Source organism: Pristiophorus japonicus, chromosome 11, assembly GCF_044704955.1.
Source record: "Pristiophorus japonicus isolate sPriJap1 chromosome 11, sPriJap1.hap1, whole genome shotgun sequence".
Classification (NCBI taxonomy): domain Eukaryota; kingdom Metazoa; phylum Chordata; class Chondrichthyes; family Pristiophoridae; genus Pristiophorus; species Pristiophorus japonicus.
The window spans coordinates 70,448,697-70,467,953 of NC_091987.1; the positions used below are offsets into that span (position 1 = coordinate 70,448,697).

The following is a 19,257-nucleotide window of genomic DNA, read 5'->3' on the forward strand; positions in this document are numbered from 1 at the left end:
GATGGGGTGAATATCTTCATTCTGTGCAGTAACTTTATGAGAACTAGGTAAACATGCAAAATAGACATGGACTTACTTTACATCAACTATGTCATACAACTTCTTGAGGAATTCTGAGTCAGGATGATTGTGGTCATTGGTTAGAGTATGAAAGTATACCATGACGAACTCTCTTGTGGCAATGTGGTCCATAACATGGATAAAATAAAGGAGAGCCTAAAAACATTAACAAATAATTACAACCTACAGTTTATCGTTCAACCACATTTATAATCATTTCTCTTGGCTCTTCAAAAACTACACAGCTTTTCCTTTGTCTCTTTAAAGCAGCCAATTTGAAAACAAGTTTAAGTGGTGATAGATGAAAGGAAAGGAGAGAGAAGAGAGATAAGAAGGTGGTGAACTACTGAAGCCGAGTAGCAAGTACTTAAAGCTCAATTTAGCAATATACTGAATATCTGGATGATAAAATGGAGTCACTTTCATGATTTCACAAACAGTGAGTTACTAATCTCTGCCAGATCATCAAGAAGCAGTGGTGAGTGGGGCAAGGTACTGCCCCAAGTGCTATTCATGCATTTTCTAGCACACAAATTTTCAAACTAGGTCCAGAGAAGGCATCCCTTGGGAAAAGTGTTCCAACTACGGTGAAACTTAATATTGCGGTGATACTGTAGCAAGTAAAAGTTTAGTTCTTTTATTTTAAAAACAGTCAATATAGTCAACATTTTCAGTAAATCTTACCTTATCTGGGTCTATCAGCGTTACAGGAATATTCCTTCCCACTATCACCACCACTGTACGACCATTTTTATCATATCCTGCAACAAATACAAATAACTATTATGCTATTTAGAGTGGATAACAAGCTTGTTACAGAGAAAGTTTTCTGTTTTTAAAACAAAGTAGCAGAACTACACTTAAAAAAGGAAATAAAATTGCTAATGCTGAAAATGTGAAACAGTAAATGCTGTTGACACAGCAGGTTCATCAATATCTGTGAAAAGGGAAAAAGACACGTTAACATTTTAGGTACAAAATCCTTCCTCAGAAATAGTCTTAAACCCAACAAGTTAACCTGTCTTTTCTCTTCACAGATGACTGGTCTACTGCATATTTCCAGCATTTTTTTTTTTTAAATAGCAGAACTATAAATGACATGAATGCTTATAGCCCTTTCCAAATATGGCTGGGAAAAGGTTAAAATTCACCGTTTTATATAAAAGACATGTTATCCTTTTTCACTTACTAGAAAATCTAATGTACAGGTTGCAACATAAGGTTCACACTCCCAACTGTAGCAAATCACAAAAATCTGGGTGAAGATGTAAACGACACAGCCAATCATTGGGGAACTAGTTTTCTCTCCCATTGTCTCAGGCTTTCTGGATAGTACCGGGGAGGGGGGTATAGGGGGTTGGAAGTTGGAGTTTTTGCTCCTGTAAGCTGTCTAGTGAACTCTGCTGGAAAATGCACTTGGGTTAACAGGTTAGGATAGAATCAAAAATTTGGCTCAGTTGCCCAAGCCAAACCCTCGACACTCACTATCCAGGCTCACACAGGAAGAATGGCCAGTACCAAAGACTCCCAGGAATGGAGAAATCATATGCAGCTTGCATAACTAACTTCAGAAGAAATGGGGAGAAAAAAAAAAGCTGAAGAAAAAAAAAAATCACAAAAACAACAAACTGATTTTCCAGGAACTGATAAATTAGCTCAACACAAAGCACGTTTTATCTGTAGTTGGATTACTAGCTTTAAGGGCTGTAAACAGAGTGAAATAAATATGTCCACTTTGGAGAGGAAATGCTGAACTCTTGGCAACAAGGAACTATCCACACCACACCAGGATCTGCAAGATGGTAAAATCCAGAATAACTTAATTTCCCTATGGCAGAATTCAGTGGTGTGCTAAATGGCCTCGGTGAAGATTGATGATTTCCCTCCATCATTCTTTCAAGTTTGATTGCAACACTGGGATCAGTCAAGTTCTTGATCTCAATCATGCCACTGTGGGAAGCAGCAAGAGATCACACAATTTTCTACATCAAAAGCAAATCACCAAGCCACCATTCTATGAAGAGAGGGGGAAAAGGGAAGAGCTGGAGAGGGGAAAAACAGAGCGAGCACATGGAGGAGTGGGTGTGGGTGTGGGGTGGAACATAGGAGGTGAGTTTGTGAGCAAGAGCAAATTGATCCTCTCCAGGTTTCTGAATCATTCTCTTATACTTTCTGATGGTATAACTGGACTAATAACCTTTGAAACACAACAGCATTGGCCCGGAATTTGCAGACAGCGGCCATGCAACGGCACTTGTCGCTGACCGAGGGAATTTCAGTTTTCCCAATTCTTAATCATATTAATGGAAAAATTTGACATTCCACAAATATAAAATTTGTTTTTCAGGGCCAGAATGATTGTTCAGGAGTCAATATGGCATTAAAAATCCAACAAGGCTTAACTTTCTCCCCAGGAGGGGGAGGGGTTTAAACAGCGATATTCCAGCCAACAAGGGGAAGTTTGTGCGAGGAGCTGTGATTTGATTGCCGGTTCTGGAGAGTTCCACAGCACAACCTATGGCGGAGCAGAGAATGACTGACAGATACTTCTGGATTTACGCATGTGGCAATTCCAGAAGTTGCTGTCACTTTCAGAGTAATGACGGCGAACGCTGACAGTTTCGCCATCATTTTCACTGCAAAATCCAGACCATTATTGGGGAACATTTTAACAAATCCCTCCACGTTACTATAATTTATAGGTCTGTTGCGAATAATCAGCTTGGCACACAATATGGCCTTTTCTTATTTAGTCTTAAGTCACTCACTCACCGGTTTGGTATAATGCTTTTAATGAAGCAACATCAGACAGGTCATCTGCTCTAGCTCTGCCCAGCCAACGGTTGTAGCTAAAACGAAAACATATTATTCCGTGAACAATATTTAGCCAGCAAGAAAAATAAATAGAAGACATATGGTTACTAAATATGATTTCATAACATGGCTTCTGGGATTCTTGAAACCTATAGTGGGTGCAGTGCAATCCTAAATAAAGTAAGCAAGTGTATACCAACAGCAATTGTACCTAGCTGGTAATGGGAAAACTAGCACTGATAAGACAATGTGCTGTGGAAAAACCTATGAAAATAAAGCCATTGAGATGGCTCAGACAAATGCTGATTCATGCTCTCAATTCACCATGTGAAGCTCAGAACCTCAGCTGTGCCATTAAGCAGAGGTGCTGTGTACATCGAAACATAGAAAATAGGTGCAGGAGTAGGCCCTTCGAGCCTGCACCGCTATTCAATGACTTCATGGCTGAACATGCAATTTCAGTACCCCATTCCTGCTTTCTTGCCATACCCCTTGATCCCCCGAGTAGTAAGGACGACATCTAACTCCTTTTTGAATATATTTAGTGAATTGGCCTGAACAACTTTCTGTGGTAGAGAATTCCACAGGTTCACCACTCTCTGGGTGAAGAAGTTTCTCCGCATCTCGGTCCTAAATGGCTTACCCCTTATCCTTAGACTGTGACCCCTGGTTCTGGACTTCCCCAACATTGGGAACATTCTTCGTGCATTTAACCTGCCTAAACCCGTCAGAATTTTAAACGTTTCTATGAGATCCCCTCTCATTCTTCTGAACTCCAGTGAATACAAGCCCAGTTGATCCAGTCTTTCTTGATATGTTAGTCCCGCCATCCGGGATTCAGTCTGGTGAACCTTCGCTGCACTCCCTCAATAGCAAGAATGTCCTTCCTCAAGTTAGGAGACCAAAACTGTACACAATACTCCAGGTGTCGCCTCACCAAGGCCCTGTACAACTGTAGCAACACCTCCCTGCCCCTGTACTCAAATACCCTCGCTATGAAGGCCAACATGCCATTTGCTTTCTTAACCACTTGCTGTACCTGCATGCCAACCTTCAATGACTGATGTACCATGGCACCCAGGTCTCGTTGCACCTTCCCTTTTCCTAATCTGTCACATTCAGATAATAGTCTGTTTTTACCACTAAAGTGGATAACCTCACATTTATCCACATTATACTTCATCTGCCATGCATTTGCCCACTCACCTAACCTATCCAAGTCACTCTGCAGCCTCATAGCATCCTCCTCGCAGCTCACACTGCCACCCAATTTAGTGTCATCTGCAAATTTGGAGATACTACGTTTAATCCTCTCGTCTAAATCATTAATGTACAATGTAAACAGTTGGGGCCCCAGCACAGAACCTTGCGGTACCCCACTAGTCACTGCCTGCCATTCTGAAAAGAACCCATTTACTCCTACTCTTTGCTTCCTGTCTGCCAACCAATTCTCAATCCACGTCAGCACACTACCCCCAATCCCAGGTGCTTTAACTTTGCACATTAATCTCTTGTCTGGGACCTTGTCGAAAGCCTTCTGAAAGTCCAAATATACCACATCAACTGGTTCTCCCTTGTCCACTCTACTGGAAACATCCTCAAAAAATTCCAGAAGATTTGTCAAGCATGATTTCCCTTTCACAAATCCATGCTGACTTGGACCTATCATGTCACCTCTTTCCAAATGCGCTGCTATGACATCCTTAATAATTGATTCCCTCATTTTACCCACGACCGATGTCACGCTGACCAGTCTATAATTCCGTGTTTTCTCTTGCCCTCCTTTTTTAAAAAGTGGGGTTACATTAGCTACCCTCCACTAAATAGGAACTGATCCAGAGTCTATGGAATGTTGGAAAATGATTGTTAATGCATCCGCTATTTCCAAGGCCACCTCCTTAAGTACTCTGGGATGCAGACCATCAGACCCTGGGGATTTATCGGCCTTCAATCCCATCAATTTCCCCAACACAATTTCCCGACTAAGAAGGATTTCCCTCAGTTCCTCCTTCTTATTAGGCCCTCTGACCCCTTTTATATCTGGAAGGTTGTTTGCGTCCTCTTTCGTGAATACCGAACCAAAGTACTTGTTCAATTGGTCTGCCATTTCTTTGTTTCCCATTATGACTTCCCCTGATTCTGACTGCAGGGGAACTACTTTTGTCTTTACTAACCTTTTTCTCTTTACATATCAATAGAAGCTTTTGCAGTCCGCCTTAATGTTCCCTGCAAGCTTCCTCTCGTACTCTATTTTCCCTACCCTAATCAAACCCTTTGTCCTCCTCTGCCGAGTTCTAAATTTCTCCCAGTCCCCGGGTTCGCTGCTATTTCTGGCCAATTTACATGCCACTTCCTTGGCTTTAATACTATCCCTGATTTCCCTTGATAGCCACAGTTGAGCCACCTTCCCTTTTTTATTTTTACGCCAGACAGGGATGTACAATTGTTGTAGTTCATCCATGTGGTCTCTAACTGTCTGCCATTGCCCATCCACAGTCAATCCATTAAGTATCATTCGCCAATCTATCCTAGCCAATTCATGCCTCATACCTTCAAAGTTACTCTTCTTTAAGTTCTGGACCATGATCTCTGAATAACTGTTTCATTCTCCATCCTAATGTAGAATTCCACCATATTATGGTCACTCTTCCCCAAGGGGCCTCGCACAACGAGATTGCTAATTAATCCTCTCTCATTACACAACACCCAGTCTAAGATGGCCTCCCCCTAGTTGGTTCCTCGACATATTGGTCTAGAAAACCATCCCTTATGCACTCCAGGAAATCCTCCTCCACCATATTGCTTCCAGTTTGGTTAGCCCAATCTATATGCATATTAAAGTCACCCATGATAACTGCTGCACCTTTATTGCATGCACCCCTAATTTCCTGTTTGATGCCCTCCCCAACATCACTACTACTGTTTGGAGGTCTGTACACAACTCCCACGAACGTTTTTTTACCCTTTGGTGTTCTGCAGCTCTAGCCATATAGATTCCACATCATCCAAGCTAATGTCCTTCCTAACTATTGCATTAATCTCCTCTTTAATCAGCAATGCTATCCCACCTCCTTTTCCTTTTATTCTATCCTTCCTGAATGTTGAATACCCTTGGATGTTGAGTTCCCAGCCCTGATCATCCTGGAGCCACGTCTCTGTAATCCCAATCACATCATATCTGTTAACATCTATTTGCAGAGTTAATTCATCCACTTTATTACGGATACTCCTTCCATTAAGACACAAAGCCTACAGGCTTGTTTTTTTAACACCCTTTGTCCTTTTAGAATTATGATGTAGTGTGGCCCTTTTTGTTTCTTGTCTTTGTTTACTCGGCCTTCCACAATTGCTTTTTACCTTTCTACCATCTGTTTCTGTCTGCATATTACTTCACCCTGTCTCACTGCATAGGTTCCCATCCCCCTGCCATATTAGTTTAAACACTCCCGAACTGCATTAGCAAATGTTACTTCCAGGACATCAGTTCCAGTCCTGCCCAAGTGCAGACCGTCCCTTTTGTACAGGTCCCACTTCCCCCAGAACTGGTTCCAATGTCCCAATAATTTGAATCCCTCCCTCTTGCACTACTGCTCAAGCCACATATTTATTCGAACTATCCTGCTCCCTCTACTCTGATTTGCATGTGGCACTGGTAGCAATCCAGAGATTACTACCTTTGAGGTCCTACTTTTTAATTTAACTCCTAGCTCCCTAAATTCAGCTTGTAGGACCTCTTCCCGCTTCTTATCTATATCGTTGGTACCTACATGTTCACCCTCTCTCTCCAGAATGCTCTGCAGCCGCTCCGAGACATCCTTGACCCTTGCACGAGGGAGGCAACATACCATCCTGGAGTCTCGGTTGCAGCCGCAGAAAGTCCTATCTATTCCCCTTACAATAGAGTCCCCTGTCACTAGAGCTCTCCCACTCTTTTTCTTCCCAGCAGATAAAGGATCCAGGAACAGAATTGAGAAGAAGAAACATCAAACAATTCCCATTTACACCTCCTTTCGACCCATCGTTCGTTTCTTTACTTGTCCCATTACCATCCCCTTTTGTAGTTTAATCTCTCCTGCCTTCCACCCGATCACAGATTTTCCTTTTTGTTTTTTCCTCCCATCCCCCCTTTCCCTGCCTCTGTGCTTACTTAAAACCCGTTACATCCCTAACCTTTTCCAGTTCTGACAAAAGGTCATCGACCCGAAATGTTAACTTTGACCACGTCCGGACCTGGGTCAAACAGGTCTGCGTCATCGCCCCAACCCGTTGCTCAATCTTCCTTGCTGCCATGCTCCACTTCAGTCGACAAGCTCCCCGCTGGAGTGGAACTAAACTACAGAACTAGTGGGAACCTGTTCAACCGTCGCCGTTTCCAGGTCAGGTCCAAGACCACCCTAACCTCTGTTGTCGAGCTACAGTAGGCGGACGACGCCTGCGTCTGCGCACATACTGAGACTGAACTCCAGGACAGAGTCGACGTATTTACTGAGGCGTACTAAAGCATGGGCCTTACGCTAAACATCAGTAAGACAAAGATCCTCCACCAGCCTGTCCTCGCAGCACATCACTGCTCCCCAGTCATCAAGATCCATGGCAAGGCCCTGGACAACGTGGACCACTTCCCTTATCAAGGGAGCCTCCCAACAAGAGCAGGCATTGACGACGAGATTCAACACTGCCCCCAGTGCGCCAGTGCAGCCTTCGGCCGCCTGAGGAAAAGTGTGTTTGAAGACCAGGCCCTCAAAACTGCCACCAAGCTCATGGTCTACAGGGCTGTAGTAATACCCATCCTCCTGTATGGCTCAGAAACAGACACCTCAAGTCGCTGGAGAAATACCACCAACAATGTCTCCGCAAAATCCTACAAATCTCCTGGGAGGACAGATGCACCAATGTTAGTGTCCTCGTCCAGCATCGAAGCACTGACCACACTTGATCAGCTCTGCTGGGCAGGCCACATAGCTCACATGCCAGACACGAGACTGCTCTACTCGGAACTCCTTCATGACAAACAAGCCAAAGGAGGGCAGCGGAAACATTACAAGGACACCCTCAAAGCCTCCCTGATAAAATGCAACATCCCCACTGACGCCTGGAAGTCCCTGGCCAAAGTCCGCCTTAAGTGGAGGAAGTGCATCCGGGAGGGCACTGAGCACCTGGAGTCTTGTCGTCGAGAGCATGCAGAAATCAAGCGCAGGCAGTGGAAAGAGCGTGCGGCAAACCAGTCCCACCCACCCCTTCCCTCGACGGCTGTTTGTCCCACCTGTGACAGAGACTGTGGTTCTCGCATTGGACTGTACAGCCACCTAAGAACTCATGCTAAGAGTGGAAGCAAGCCTTCCTCGATTCCGAGAGACTGCCTATGATGATGATAACTTTGTTTCTCTCTCCACAGATGTTGCTTGACCGGAGTATTTCCAGAATTTTCTATTTTATTTTAGATTTCCAGTATCCACAGTATTTTGCTTTTATAAGCGATAACCTGTGGTTTGTTTTAAAAAAAACATGAAGTTGATTGCTTAAAGCATGAATTCTGCACAAATGTACATTATCTACGGCACATTTTCTGGCATGAAAATCTAAAAACAGGACAGAAATGTGTTTGACAATGACTTTCAGTTTGGTGTGCGTGGTCGAGCTTCTTCTGGCAATCTTTTGTAGGGGTACTATGTTGTATATAAGTTTTACTTCACAGCAATGCAAACTAGGAAAAAAGGATAGGAAATATTCACCATGTTGAATAGGCAGTACACAGAAAAGTATTTTTATTTTCATGTATTATATATACACACACAATCTCTACTCACTTTCTCTGATGTGCTTTCTGAACAGCTGCTTCAGACATTTGCCCTTGAAGAATCAGCCGCCTCTGCTTATCAATATCTCCTTCCATCTTAGCAAATGCATGCGTTCCAATGTACTCTAGCTCAAGGTGCTCCTCGTCAGATTCACCTTCATCTACAAGAATAATAAATGAAGCAGCATTCCTTAAGCCAACAACAGCTCTCAAAGCTAACAATCTTCACTCATACAGCTGGAGGTTTACATTTTTGCCACTGCTTCACAAAATCCGATGTGTCACGTCACCAGCATTGAACGGATCAAGTAATGAACCCCCTAAACACATTTGTTCAAATATCCCAAAGTTCCAGAGCAGCATGGTGGAAGAGCAATGATCAGCACAGCAGAGTGGTGGGACGCAGATACAATTGACCCATACTGCTGAATTCCCAATCTAAGTGGTACTGTTTATAGGAAGGTGGGAGGGTAGGGAAATGAAAAGGGGCAGAGAAGAGAAAAGAAGAGAAATTAGATGGAGCAACACTCCCTGTAGTGAGCATCTTCAGGTGGCCAAATCAGTATGTTCTACAAGGCAGCTTATCAAACCTAAAGAAAAAGTCCTCAGAAGCTTTGAATGTAACAAGACAAGGCAATGAAGACAGGCTGCAGAGGTTAGGCATTTATTTCAGGAACCAAAGAGAAGAGATGCCAAACTGTCTAGCTTTTGTATCTAAACCACCCCAATTTAGGCCAACATCATTAAACAAGGACCATAAGTTGTTTGAGAAAAAGTAGACAAAGACAAAAGGGTATCTTACAAACTTCAGATAACTTGTTGCCTGGTCACATTGCTACTATGAAGCAAAGGTGTAAACAGGCACTAGTTTATCTTTTAAGCAACAAAGACATAATCACTGACAAAGTTTCAAAGCTAAATTTAAGCTCGTGATCGAACCCGAACCTCAAATATCTTGGACACAGCACTTAGGTCCTGGAACTGTGAACCAGTATTTTCAAAATCATCTCAAGGATTTAAAACTGCCAGCATCATAAAAAGGGCTTGGGATGTGTGGAAACGAAGTGGTACAAAGATCATTGACTGGAAGAAGAGAATCTCCATGCTGAGTGTACCCAAGATAGATGCTTATTTGAAAGCAGAGATTGAAATCTTGAATGGATTTTTCAGACAGATCTGCAGAGGAAAATAACACTGCTTTCAATAGAATCTGAAATATTGGCCTGTGCAAGAGCTGCTTCCACCAGATTGCAGCATAGAGGGTCTTCTGGGAAGGTGGGACTTTCCTCAAGTCATTAACCGATTTTCATTGCTCCACCATTGGCAACTGTTCCTTCAGCTGCCTAGGCCCCAAGCTCATGGAATTCCATCCCTGAACTTCTTTGCCTCTCAACAGCAATAACAACTTGCATTTATATAGCACATTTAAATTAGTAAACTGTCTCAAGGCACTTCACAGGAGCGTTATCAAACAAAATTTGACACTGATCCAAATAGAGATGTTAAGGTAGCTTGGTCAAAGAGGCAAGTTTTCGGGAATGTCTTAAAGGAGGAGAGGTGTAGAAAGGCAGAGAGGTTTAGGGAGGGAATTCCAGAGCTTAGGTCCTCCGTAGCTGAAGGCATGGCCGCCAATGGTGGAGCAACTAAAAATAGGGATGCGCTAGAGGCCAGAATCGGAGGAGCGCAGAGATCTCTGAGGTTTGGAGGGCTGGAGGAGGTTACAGAAATAGGAAGGGGTGAAGTCATGGAGAGATTTGAAAACAAGTATGAGAATTTTTAAATAGAGGCGCGCATCTCTCTCTCTCTCTCCCTCTATCTAAACCGGATTTGAAATTGAATTAAATATTCTACGTGACTCTTTCTGACTCAGACTCTGCACTGCTGACTAATTATTATCCAATCGGATTGGTTAAGGAAATACAGTTGCTTGCCCTATTCACTTAGGTCCCAGAAACCCTTTAGAGGGCGCTGTGCCATTTTGGCATTCTAATTTACAGTAAGCTCCAGTGCAAAATCCCATAGAAAGTCTGTGGACAAGTGTAATGAATGACTGGTGCCGTTCTTTTATTGCTGAAAGCAAAATCCAACCCATAATCTCCTTATGTAGCTCAGTGTCAAATTTTGTTTGATAACGCTCTTGTGAAGTCCCTTGGGATGTTGTACCAAGTTAAAGGTGTTATATAAATGCAAGCTCTAGCGCATCCCTATTTTTAGTTGCTCCACCATTGGCGGCCATGCCTTCAGCTATGGAGGACCTAAGCTCTGGAATTCCCTCCCTAAACCTCTCTGCCTTTCTACCTCTCTCTCCTCCTTTAAGACATTCCCGAAAACTTGCCTCTTTGACCAAGCTACCTTAACATCTCTATTTGGATCAGTGTCAAATTTTGTTTGATAACGCTCCTGTGAAGTGCCTTGAGACTGTTTACTAATGTAAAGTAGCTCTTTTGTTACTATTTCAGCTTATTGCTTTATCTATCCCAGTGCAGAAAGCTTGGTTAGTAACCTTATTTCCTAAGGGAGGAAATGGCAATCAAATCAGATGAAAAGCCTTCAATACCTCTTTATGTCCAACTATGTTTAAGGACTGAGTTCCAAACAACATCTATGTTGCTGGTTTTTACAAACTGAGTTTGCCAATCTTGCTTGGGACACTTTAGCAATACATGAGTTTTAGCTCATTTAGCCTCCCTTGAATTATCAACCAAATCAAAACAGACAAAATGGAAATAAAGGAACCAGCATTCTATAACTAATGCAACATTTGAAGCTGTGACTCAAAACATCATGTTCCTTGGCAGATGAAATGTTTTTTTTTTTTTAAATCACATTTCTAGCTAATAACCACAATGCAATAGAGGATACAAGATTACTTCAGCAGGCAGAGCACAGCACAGCATGATTAACCTAGCAGGAGAAACCCTGAAGATTAGTGCTTGATAAAACAGCTTTTTAGCCAGGCTAAAGAAAAAAAATGATCTTTTCTGATCATCCAGTTGGATTGAATACCTTACCCATGCACCAACCTGTAAAACAAAATATATTACTGTCTCAAAAATGTTTCTTCAAAAGAAGTTTTCAAAAAATATTTATAAAGCAACACTCACAATGTGGAATGCCTGGTTTGTCCAATATTCGGATCTGACGTTCTGCAATGACTGGCTCTCCTTCAGCATTCCCTACATCAGCAGGGAGAATTGGCAGACATCTCCTCTCTTCCTCCAAGGATCTCGGGAAATAAAGAGGCATCAACTTCATATATGTAGCCTGTGGGAAGTGATAGCGATTGTTAAAGCCATAGTTCCCCCCCTCCCAAGGATGTTGTTCAAGCTGTAAATGCTTCAGTTTTTGAATTACTACTGGAAAAAGATATACAAGAATAGTCCAGAAAAGAACAACGCCATCAAACTAATATTGAGTGCCAAGTCCCATAGCCTCGCATCCAAATGCATCTTGAATAATCCTTAAAGGCTTTCTCTACAACCTTGCCTGCCAGAGTATTCTAACCCCTCCATCTCATTGAAGTAAAATATTCCTTTCAATATCGGGTTGAAATTCAATTTTGCATTAATTTGAACCCTCTGGTCCTCCCAGTCTCACTTTTAGGAAACATCTTCCACCACTCTGATTACATAGCATTAGAACACAAACATGTGCATTGCTGATCACAACCAACAAACTTGTTTTGGTGGTGGAAAATGATTATACTTATTTACAATACCATATATGAATATGAAATCATAATGCAGTGTATTGCAGAGCTGATGAAGAAATTAAACTACAAAAGTACAACATTTCATAGTCTTTATCTAAGTCCAGAGGCAATGCTTTTTTTCTTAAGTTTGCGAATTTTTGTTCTTGGAAGCAAGGTGCATCAGTATTGAGGAAAGGACACATGCTGTCTGCACAAAGCAGTCTAAGGTTAGGTATCCCATGGAACCATTCGTGAATAAATCTCAATTTAGTCTGCACCAATAATCAATGTGCCTTAAACAAATACTCTAAGATAAGCCCTCCCAATATCTCGATTAGAAAGAAAACAAATCTTACTATGTAGCAGCTTCCCTTCTGATTGGAATCACCAAATTCTTGCTATTTGAGGCTAGATGCTAAAATGCAGTTTCTTCATTTGGGCGTGGGGAGCCAAGGCTCAGTGTGGAAACACTGGCCCATAAGTTGCGGTCAGCGGTGAAACAAAGGCAGTTGAAATCTGTGTAGTTTAGTGGGTATCCTGTAACTCGAGCTGCTGTGTCATTAACAAGCTATCCAAGAGCTAACCACAATGCAGAATTCTCTCAGACAGCAAACCAGGAAGTGGGTAAACTCCTTTGATTCTAACTTTTTAAAAATGGTGGAGAGCAAAACAAAGATTGGGGCTCTCACACGGGGAAAAGATAAACTTAAAGATTAACAAAGTTTTCAAAAAATGTTTAAAAAATGTAAGTTTCTTAAAAATTTTCATTTTTATTAAAATGGATAAATTTGACACTACACAAAACGTTAGCAGTCAATACACTGTTAAAACACCAGGTACACCTAATCCAGAGAGGATGGGAGAAAGAGGGGCGGCCACAACGCAACCAGTGTAAGAGCAGTGAATGACTGATCACAACTTCAGGATTTCCGCTTTAGGATGCACATGCGCTACACCCTGAAGTTGTGTCCAGTTTCAGAGGGGTAATAACAGTGAATGCTGTTCATTCGCTGTTATTCCCCACGGCTATGTTTTAGTGGTCCTGATAGAGCGGCCAGTCACTGCGGAGTAGGTTTACTGTCAAACAAAAGTTTGGAATCTTTTAAACATTGGCATGGAGTTATTTAAAAAAAAAATGCTTTTTTGTTAGAGAATCATTTTAACTCCAACCACAACAATAGTTGCCTCTTACTGCACCAATGTGCATTTTTTCAATTCCCTCACCTAAAACAGGTCAATGTGTTGCTAGTTAAAGACTTAAAAACATTTTTATTGTATAACCAGCATGCACAATGACACAATTATAAGCTTTTAACACCTTTAATGAATTTACGTTTCAAAACTCCTTTCCAGCGTGATCCGGTAATATGATCACAGTGCCCATGCTTTAGAAATTGCACACATTTTAACTTGTTTAAAAATCAAAAGTGTACTTGAAGGCCTGTTGACTTTTTGGCAGGGACCACCACATCACCTAGTGGCTAGGGACTGTCCATAAAGGGAAGCGGAGAAGAAACTGCTTCAGTGACCTTTATGGGGCTGTATAAACCATGGCCAAAACAAAAACAACCATCACAAACTGCAAATAATTGTAGTAGGAATTGTCAGCCAACACCGTCTCTGCCAGCACCAATATCTCCTTGTTACTTTGACTGCAATGGCAGGTGATCTAGGGCTTCGGTGGGACCACACCCAGAGTACAGGGTACAGTTTTGGTCTCCTTACCTACTTGCCTTAGAAGGGGTGCAACAAAGTTTAACTAGATTGATTCCTGGGATAGAGGGCTGTCCTATGAAGAGATCGAGTAGAATGGGCCTATATTCTCTGGCGTTTAGAAGAATGAGAGGTGATCTCATTGAAACATATAACATTCTTAAGAGGGCCTGGCAGGGTAGATGTCGATGGGCTGTTTCTCGTGGCGTTATAGTCAAGAATTAGGGACCATAGTCTCAGGATAAAGGGTTGGCCAATTAGGACTGAGATGAGCAGAAATGTTTTCACTTGTGAATCTGTGGAATTCTCTACCCCAGAGGGCTGTGGATGCTCAGTCGTTGAGTATATTCAAGGCAGATCGATAGAGCTTTGGGCACTAAAGGAATCAATGGATATGGGGATGGGGCGAGAAAGTAGAATTGATGTGGAATCAGCCATGATCTTAGTGAATGGCAGAGCAGGCTCGAGGGGTCGTATGGCCTACTCCTATTCTTATTTCTTATGTTCATTGAGCTTTTTCATACAGATTAACACAAGTAAATGACAACTGTCACTTTAAATAAAGAGCCCCATAAAAATGGAAAAAACCCCCAGCAAGAAGCGATGACAAAGGTTGTTCTAATTGTTTAAACGTCATATTTAAAGTTTAAGACCACAACTAAAATAATGGATTATTTACCTCTTCTAGATCTGTAACTGCAAAAACAACAGTTTCAATAGTGTCTCCGTGTTTCTCCAAAAATCGTCTAACTGTTCCTGAAAATTAAACGACGAAATATTACAGATTATAAACTTTAATTGGATACCCACCTTCCTTTGGAAAAAAAAGACAGCAGATATTAATTTTGCCTCCCTCTAAATTTTATAGCTCTTCCACTAGCAGCGTGGTCAAAGAATGGAGAGTGTCAGATAGATTGTGCTAGTGTAGGCAATTATATAAACAGAAGTTCAAACTTGAAATAAACATACTAAAATGATGTTTGATTGTATTTCTAACGTGTCTTAGAGTGAAATGAAACATTATCTAATTTTAATTTCAAATAATATTTTAAGCGCTAAATTCACATTTTGTTATTAACATTGCTTAATGTGAATTACTGAATGATTTGAGTTTGAATACAATAAAATGGCAGTCATCAGGAATAAACTGCTAAACAGTTTGACCAGGGCACAGGAAAACTGACACTAATAAAGCACATTTATCAACAGTTACTACAAACACCTTCAGTAATCTTGCAATTTCAAGTGTGTATGTTCAATTAGCTTCTTCATACTACTTGGTTCAGAAACTCCTTTAAGCTTAGTCATCAATACCATCACTACTAGTTAAACAGATTTACATTTTTGAAATGGTTGGGGAAATCTGAGTTATCGGGTTAAAATTTGCAGTGCTTCACCACCAAAATTCTCGGCGGTATTGGCTGTTTTGGGCAAGAACCGGGTCGGCATAAAATTCCCCAGCTGAGTTCCGGCGGCGGTTTCGAAGTACTGCTGGGGAGCGGATCTCCGGCGTGCACCGTCCATACTATCGCTCATAGTAATTGTTTTTTTTACTAATTATTTTTTAATTCTCTTGTGATTTAAGTGAACAGAGTCCAGAGAATGTTTTCATGATTTTTTGTGATTTTCTCCTCCTAGGCCCAACCCGCAGCCTCGGTGTAAACTTTTAGTAATTTAAGTAATTATCGCCCTTTTTGTTTTTAGGAACCACGCAATCAGCCCAAGATTCTATTTTTTTGCCGAGAATCAGGGTGCAATGGCCATTTTTTTTCCTGCTGGGCCGATTCTTTTCTTTCTTTGGGGGAACTTTTCATCGGCAATAATTTTGGGAATCTTAGCGGTATTTTGGGCGGCAATTGGGCGTTGGTGGATTGTTCGGAAATTCTAGCCCATAGAATCTTACAGCACAGAAGGAGGCCACTCAGCCAGTCTTGCCTGTGCCGGCTCTTTGAAAGAGCTTCCAATTTAGTCCCACACCCCAGCTTTTTCCCCATAACCCTGATAATGAGTTCTCTTTTGGAGGTTCCTATGGAATCTGCTTCTAAAGTTTCAGGTATTTCCCCTCTTTTGTTATTTAAAAAAAATCTGTGACCTGTGGTTACTGCCCCACTTACCAGAGGAAATGGTTTCTTCCTACTTGGTTGATCAAAATCTCTCATAATTTTGAATACCTCCATTAGGTCTTCCCTTAAACTTCTCTGCTCTAAAGGAGAGCAATCCCAGCTTCTGCAATTTCTCCACATAACCGAAGTCCCTCATATCATCCTGGTAAACCTCATCTGTACCCTCTCCAAGGCCTTTCTTCAATGTCTTTATAAAAGTAATAAGGGGAAGGTCCATTACTGATGCAACAAATTTCAGTATCTTTTCTACATTTTCTCTAGTAAATTCCATGCTTCTGTTGCTTCTATGAAAAACAGCTGGGAATGTTGTGGGGGTGGGAGAAATTTTACATGACCTATTTGAGTGACACTATAAATGCGCAACCTGAAAACATTAAAAAAAGTGAATTCATCGTTAAGTAAATCACATCAATTAAAACAGATTTGGACCCAGTATTGTGACAAAAAGCTCTATTAGTGGTGGCAGTGTGACTTCTGGCAACCTGAAGACATTGCAATCCTAATGAAGGTCTATAATTTGAAAGATTACCGCAGTATGTACAGTTGACGCACAAATCACATTCAAGAGGTTTGCCAGTTTTGATTAAAATTATCTTGCATTCATCTCCAGCCATTTTTAAATCGAGGTTGCATGACAGAAAGTAACCATTACTTTGAAAATGGCAAAAGGATTACAAAATTTATCTCAATATTCTGTCTCTGGCCCTCCGCAAAGTTATCAGATAGCAACACATACTCAGAGCAATGTTGGTAGCATCCTCCAAAGGGTAGCCTCTTTTTGGTGTATTGATGGTACAAAATCCCACTGAGGACATTGAATGCTCCCTACAACAGGTCAAAAGAAACAAATCAGGATGGTTCAACAATTTCCCTTCCATTATTTTCAGAATGTGTAGGGTCAGTTTCACTAATGTACACAAACATGGACAAACAAAGACTATACAAGTACTAAAAACAGCACAATAAAATTAGAATTTCTTTACAAATAATAGGATTTAAAAAAGGACAACACTGTTAGAAGACATACTGCATCTTAAACCCAGTCTGACTCTTAGAATAATAGACTCCCCCAATATTTTATCTGGAATACAGTTCAGATCAGGTGTGCATTTTTACTGCACATCCTTGTTCTTGCCTAGTTCACTGATATCAAAACAATTATTTTGTTTAATAGTCAGCCTTTGCACGTGAAGTACAGTACCTCCGCATCCGTAAATTTATCATTTTGCTGTCCTTTCCTAGGTCAATTAATAGAAACTGGAGATAGAATGTAAAAATGAAATAGAATGTCAGCCTACGTCACCACTTATATATTACATTCTGGAATCGAGGGAAAGTCACTTTGAAATCAGGACCAAAATAATGAACGCCCAAAACACTGCTTTAGTACTGGATTCATTTTGGTATCTACTTCAGATAGAAGTTTCCAGTAAAATGGAAAAATGCTTTAGGTCTGGGTAGGTCTCCATAGAAAGATAATTCAGCCCATGCTCATATGCTGCCTAGTAATAAAGGGAATTGAAAATAAGATCTTATGTGGCAAGTGAGAGACTAAGTCTTCGTTGTCTCTGCTTCTGTAGCTATGAAACCAATTACTGGTATCTTTCAAGACTTTTTACCTGGCCAGCAGAAGTACACTCCTGTAGCAGCTGTACAAAGAGCTCTCAGCAGCTGTTCTGTATTTAGCATTGTACCGCGGTCCTACTGTGTGGATAATAAACCTTGCGGCCAAGTTAAACCCTTTGGTCATCTTCGCCTCACCTGTGCGGCACCCTTAAAATAAAAGATGTTCCATATTTCAGACTACAGAAATCCAAGAGCTACTGTCTGTGATGCATAACATGACCAGAAGGTGTCAACAAACTCTATTTTTAACAACCTCCTTAGATGACACAAGTACTGATGTATATTCTCAGGATTTGCCGATTTGTACTGCCAAAATGGACACCTCATCTTTGATTGGCTCTCCATTATCCCATGACCTATTGCTGATTGGTCCCCTTGGAGGATAAGCCACACCCTGAAGTTTCTCTGGAATGTGTAACTGGAACCATCCAGCCCAAGTTCCGACTGACTTTGCAAATTGTAACTCGATTCATTTTGACTTCAGAAGCCAGAGGATAGATCTCCCCAAAAGCCACCAAGTTCCAGCCGAAGTCCCTTACCCAGTGCAAGTGCTGCCTCCCCCAGCCGAAGACCTTTACCCCAGTGAAAGTGCATCCCTCCAGCAACCAAAGTCCCTTACCCTACCGCAAGTGCTGGGGAAAGTCTCTTACCCAAGCGCAAGTGCATGATCTTACACCGCCCTCCCGCCATAGATGGGGCATTGTGTGTGGATTGTTAACAGGTTCATCGGGTATGAAGTGAATAGTGACAGTGTCATGACTTCTGGATTTCATCCACTCCAACGATGGCCCTTGTAACACACGCATCGAGCTTTGAGAAATCGGGTGTGGGTGTAAGGGGGTTGGAGAAACATGATCTGTCATTCCAGAGTTCCCTCTCTCCCCTCCGATCCCCCCAGCCGTGTCTCTCTCTTCCCCCTCTACCCAGTCACTCTTTTGTCATCCCACCCCACCCCCCCCAAGCTTTCTCTCCTGGCTCTCTTTCCTCCTCTCCCCGCCTTCGAGGCACTCTCTCACTCTCCTATCCCCCACCCCCCCCCATCCCCAAGATCCCTCCCAAATTTCTCCCCCCCCTTCTCGCTTGCTCTCTTCCCCACCCCCGCCCACTTGCTCTCTTTCCCCCCCCCCACCCCAGGCTCTCTCTCTCTCTCTCTCTACCACACCCGGCTCTCTCTTTCTCCACCCCCCCCCCCCCCCCCAGGCTCTCGCTCTCGCCTGCCCCCCACTCACTCTCTCTCTCTCTCCTCTTTTCCCCCCCCATCCGCCCTCTCTTCCCCCCCCGCCCTTTCTCTTCCCTCCTCCTCCCCCCCTCTCTCTCCTCTCCCCCCCCCTCTCTCTCTCTCTCTCCCCCCCCCTCTCTCTCCTCTCCTCTCCCCCCCCTCTCTCTCTCCCTCCTCCCCCCCCCTTCTCCCCCCCCCCCCCCCTCTCTCTCTC

General features: G+C 42.3%; 1 protein-coding gene across 1 annotated transcript in view; it reads right to left on the bottom strand.

The window, feature by feature from the left end:
• The window catches only part of gdap2 (ganglioside induced differentiation associated protein 2), a 59,547-nt gene that overhangs the window by 15,337 nt on the left and 24,953 nt on the right, over nt 1–19,257 (bottom strand). The window contains exons 3-10 of the mRNA XM_070893513.1: nt 17,818–17,971; nt 16,935–17,023; nt 14,755–14,831; nt 11,776–11,935; nt 8,682–8,832; nt 2,833–2,909; nt 745–821; nt 77–216 (exon numbers count right to left, since the gene is read on the bottom strand). Of these exons, the coding sequence (XP_070749614.1) occupies nt 77–216; nt 745–821; nt 2,833–2,909; nt 8,682–8,832; nt 11,776–11,935; nt 14,755–14,831; nt 16,935–17,023; nt 17,818–17,971 (925 nt within the window). The remainder of the gene's footprint in view (nt 1–76; nt 217–744; nt 822–2,832; nt 2,910–8,681; nt 8,833–11,775; nt 11,936–14,754; nt 14,832–16,934; nt 17,024–17,817; nt 17,972–19,257) is intronic.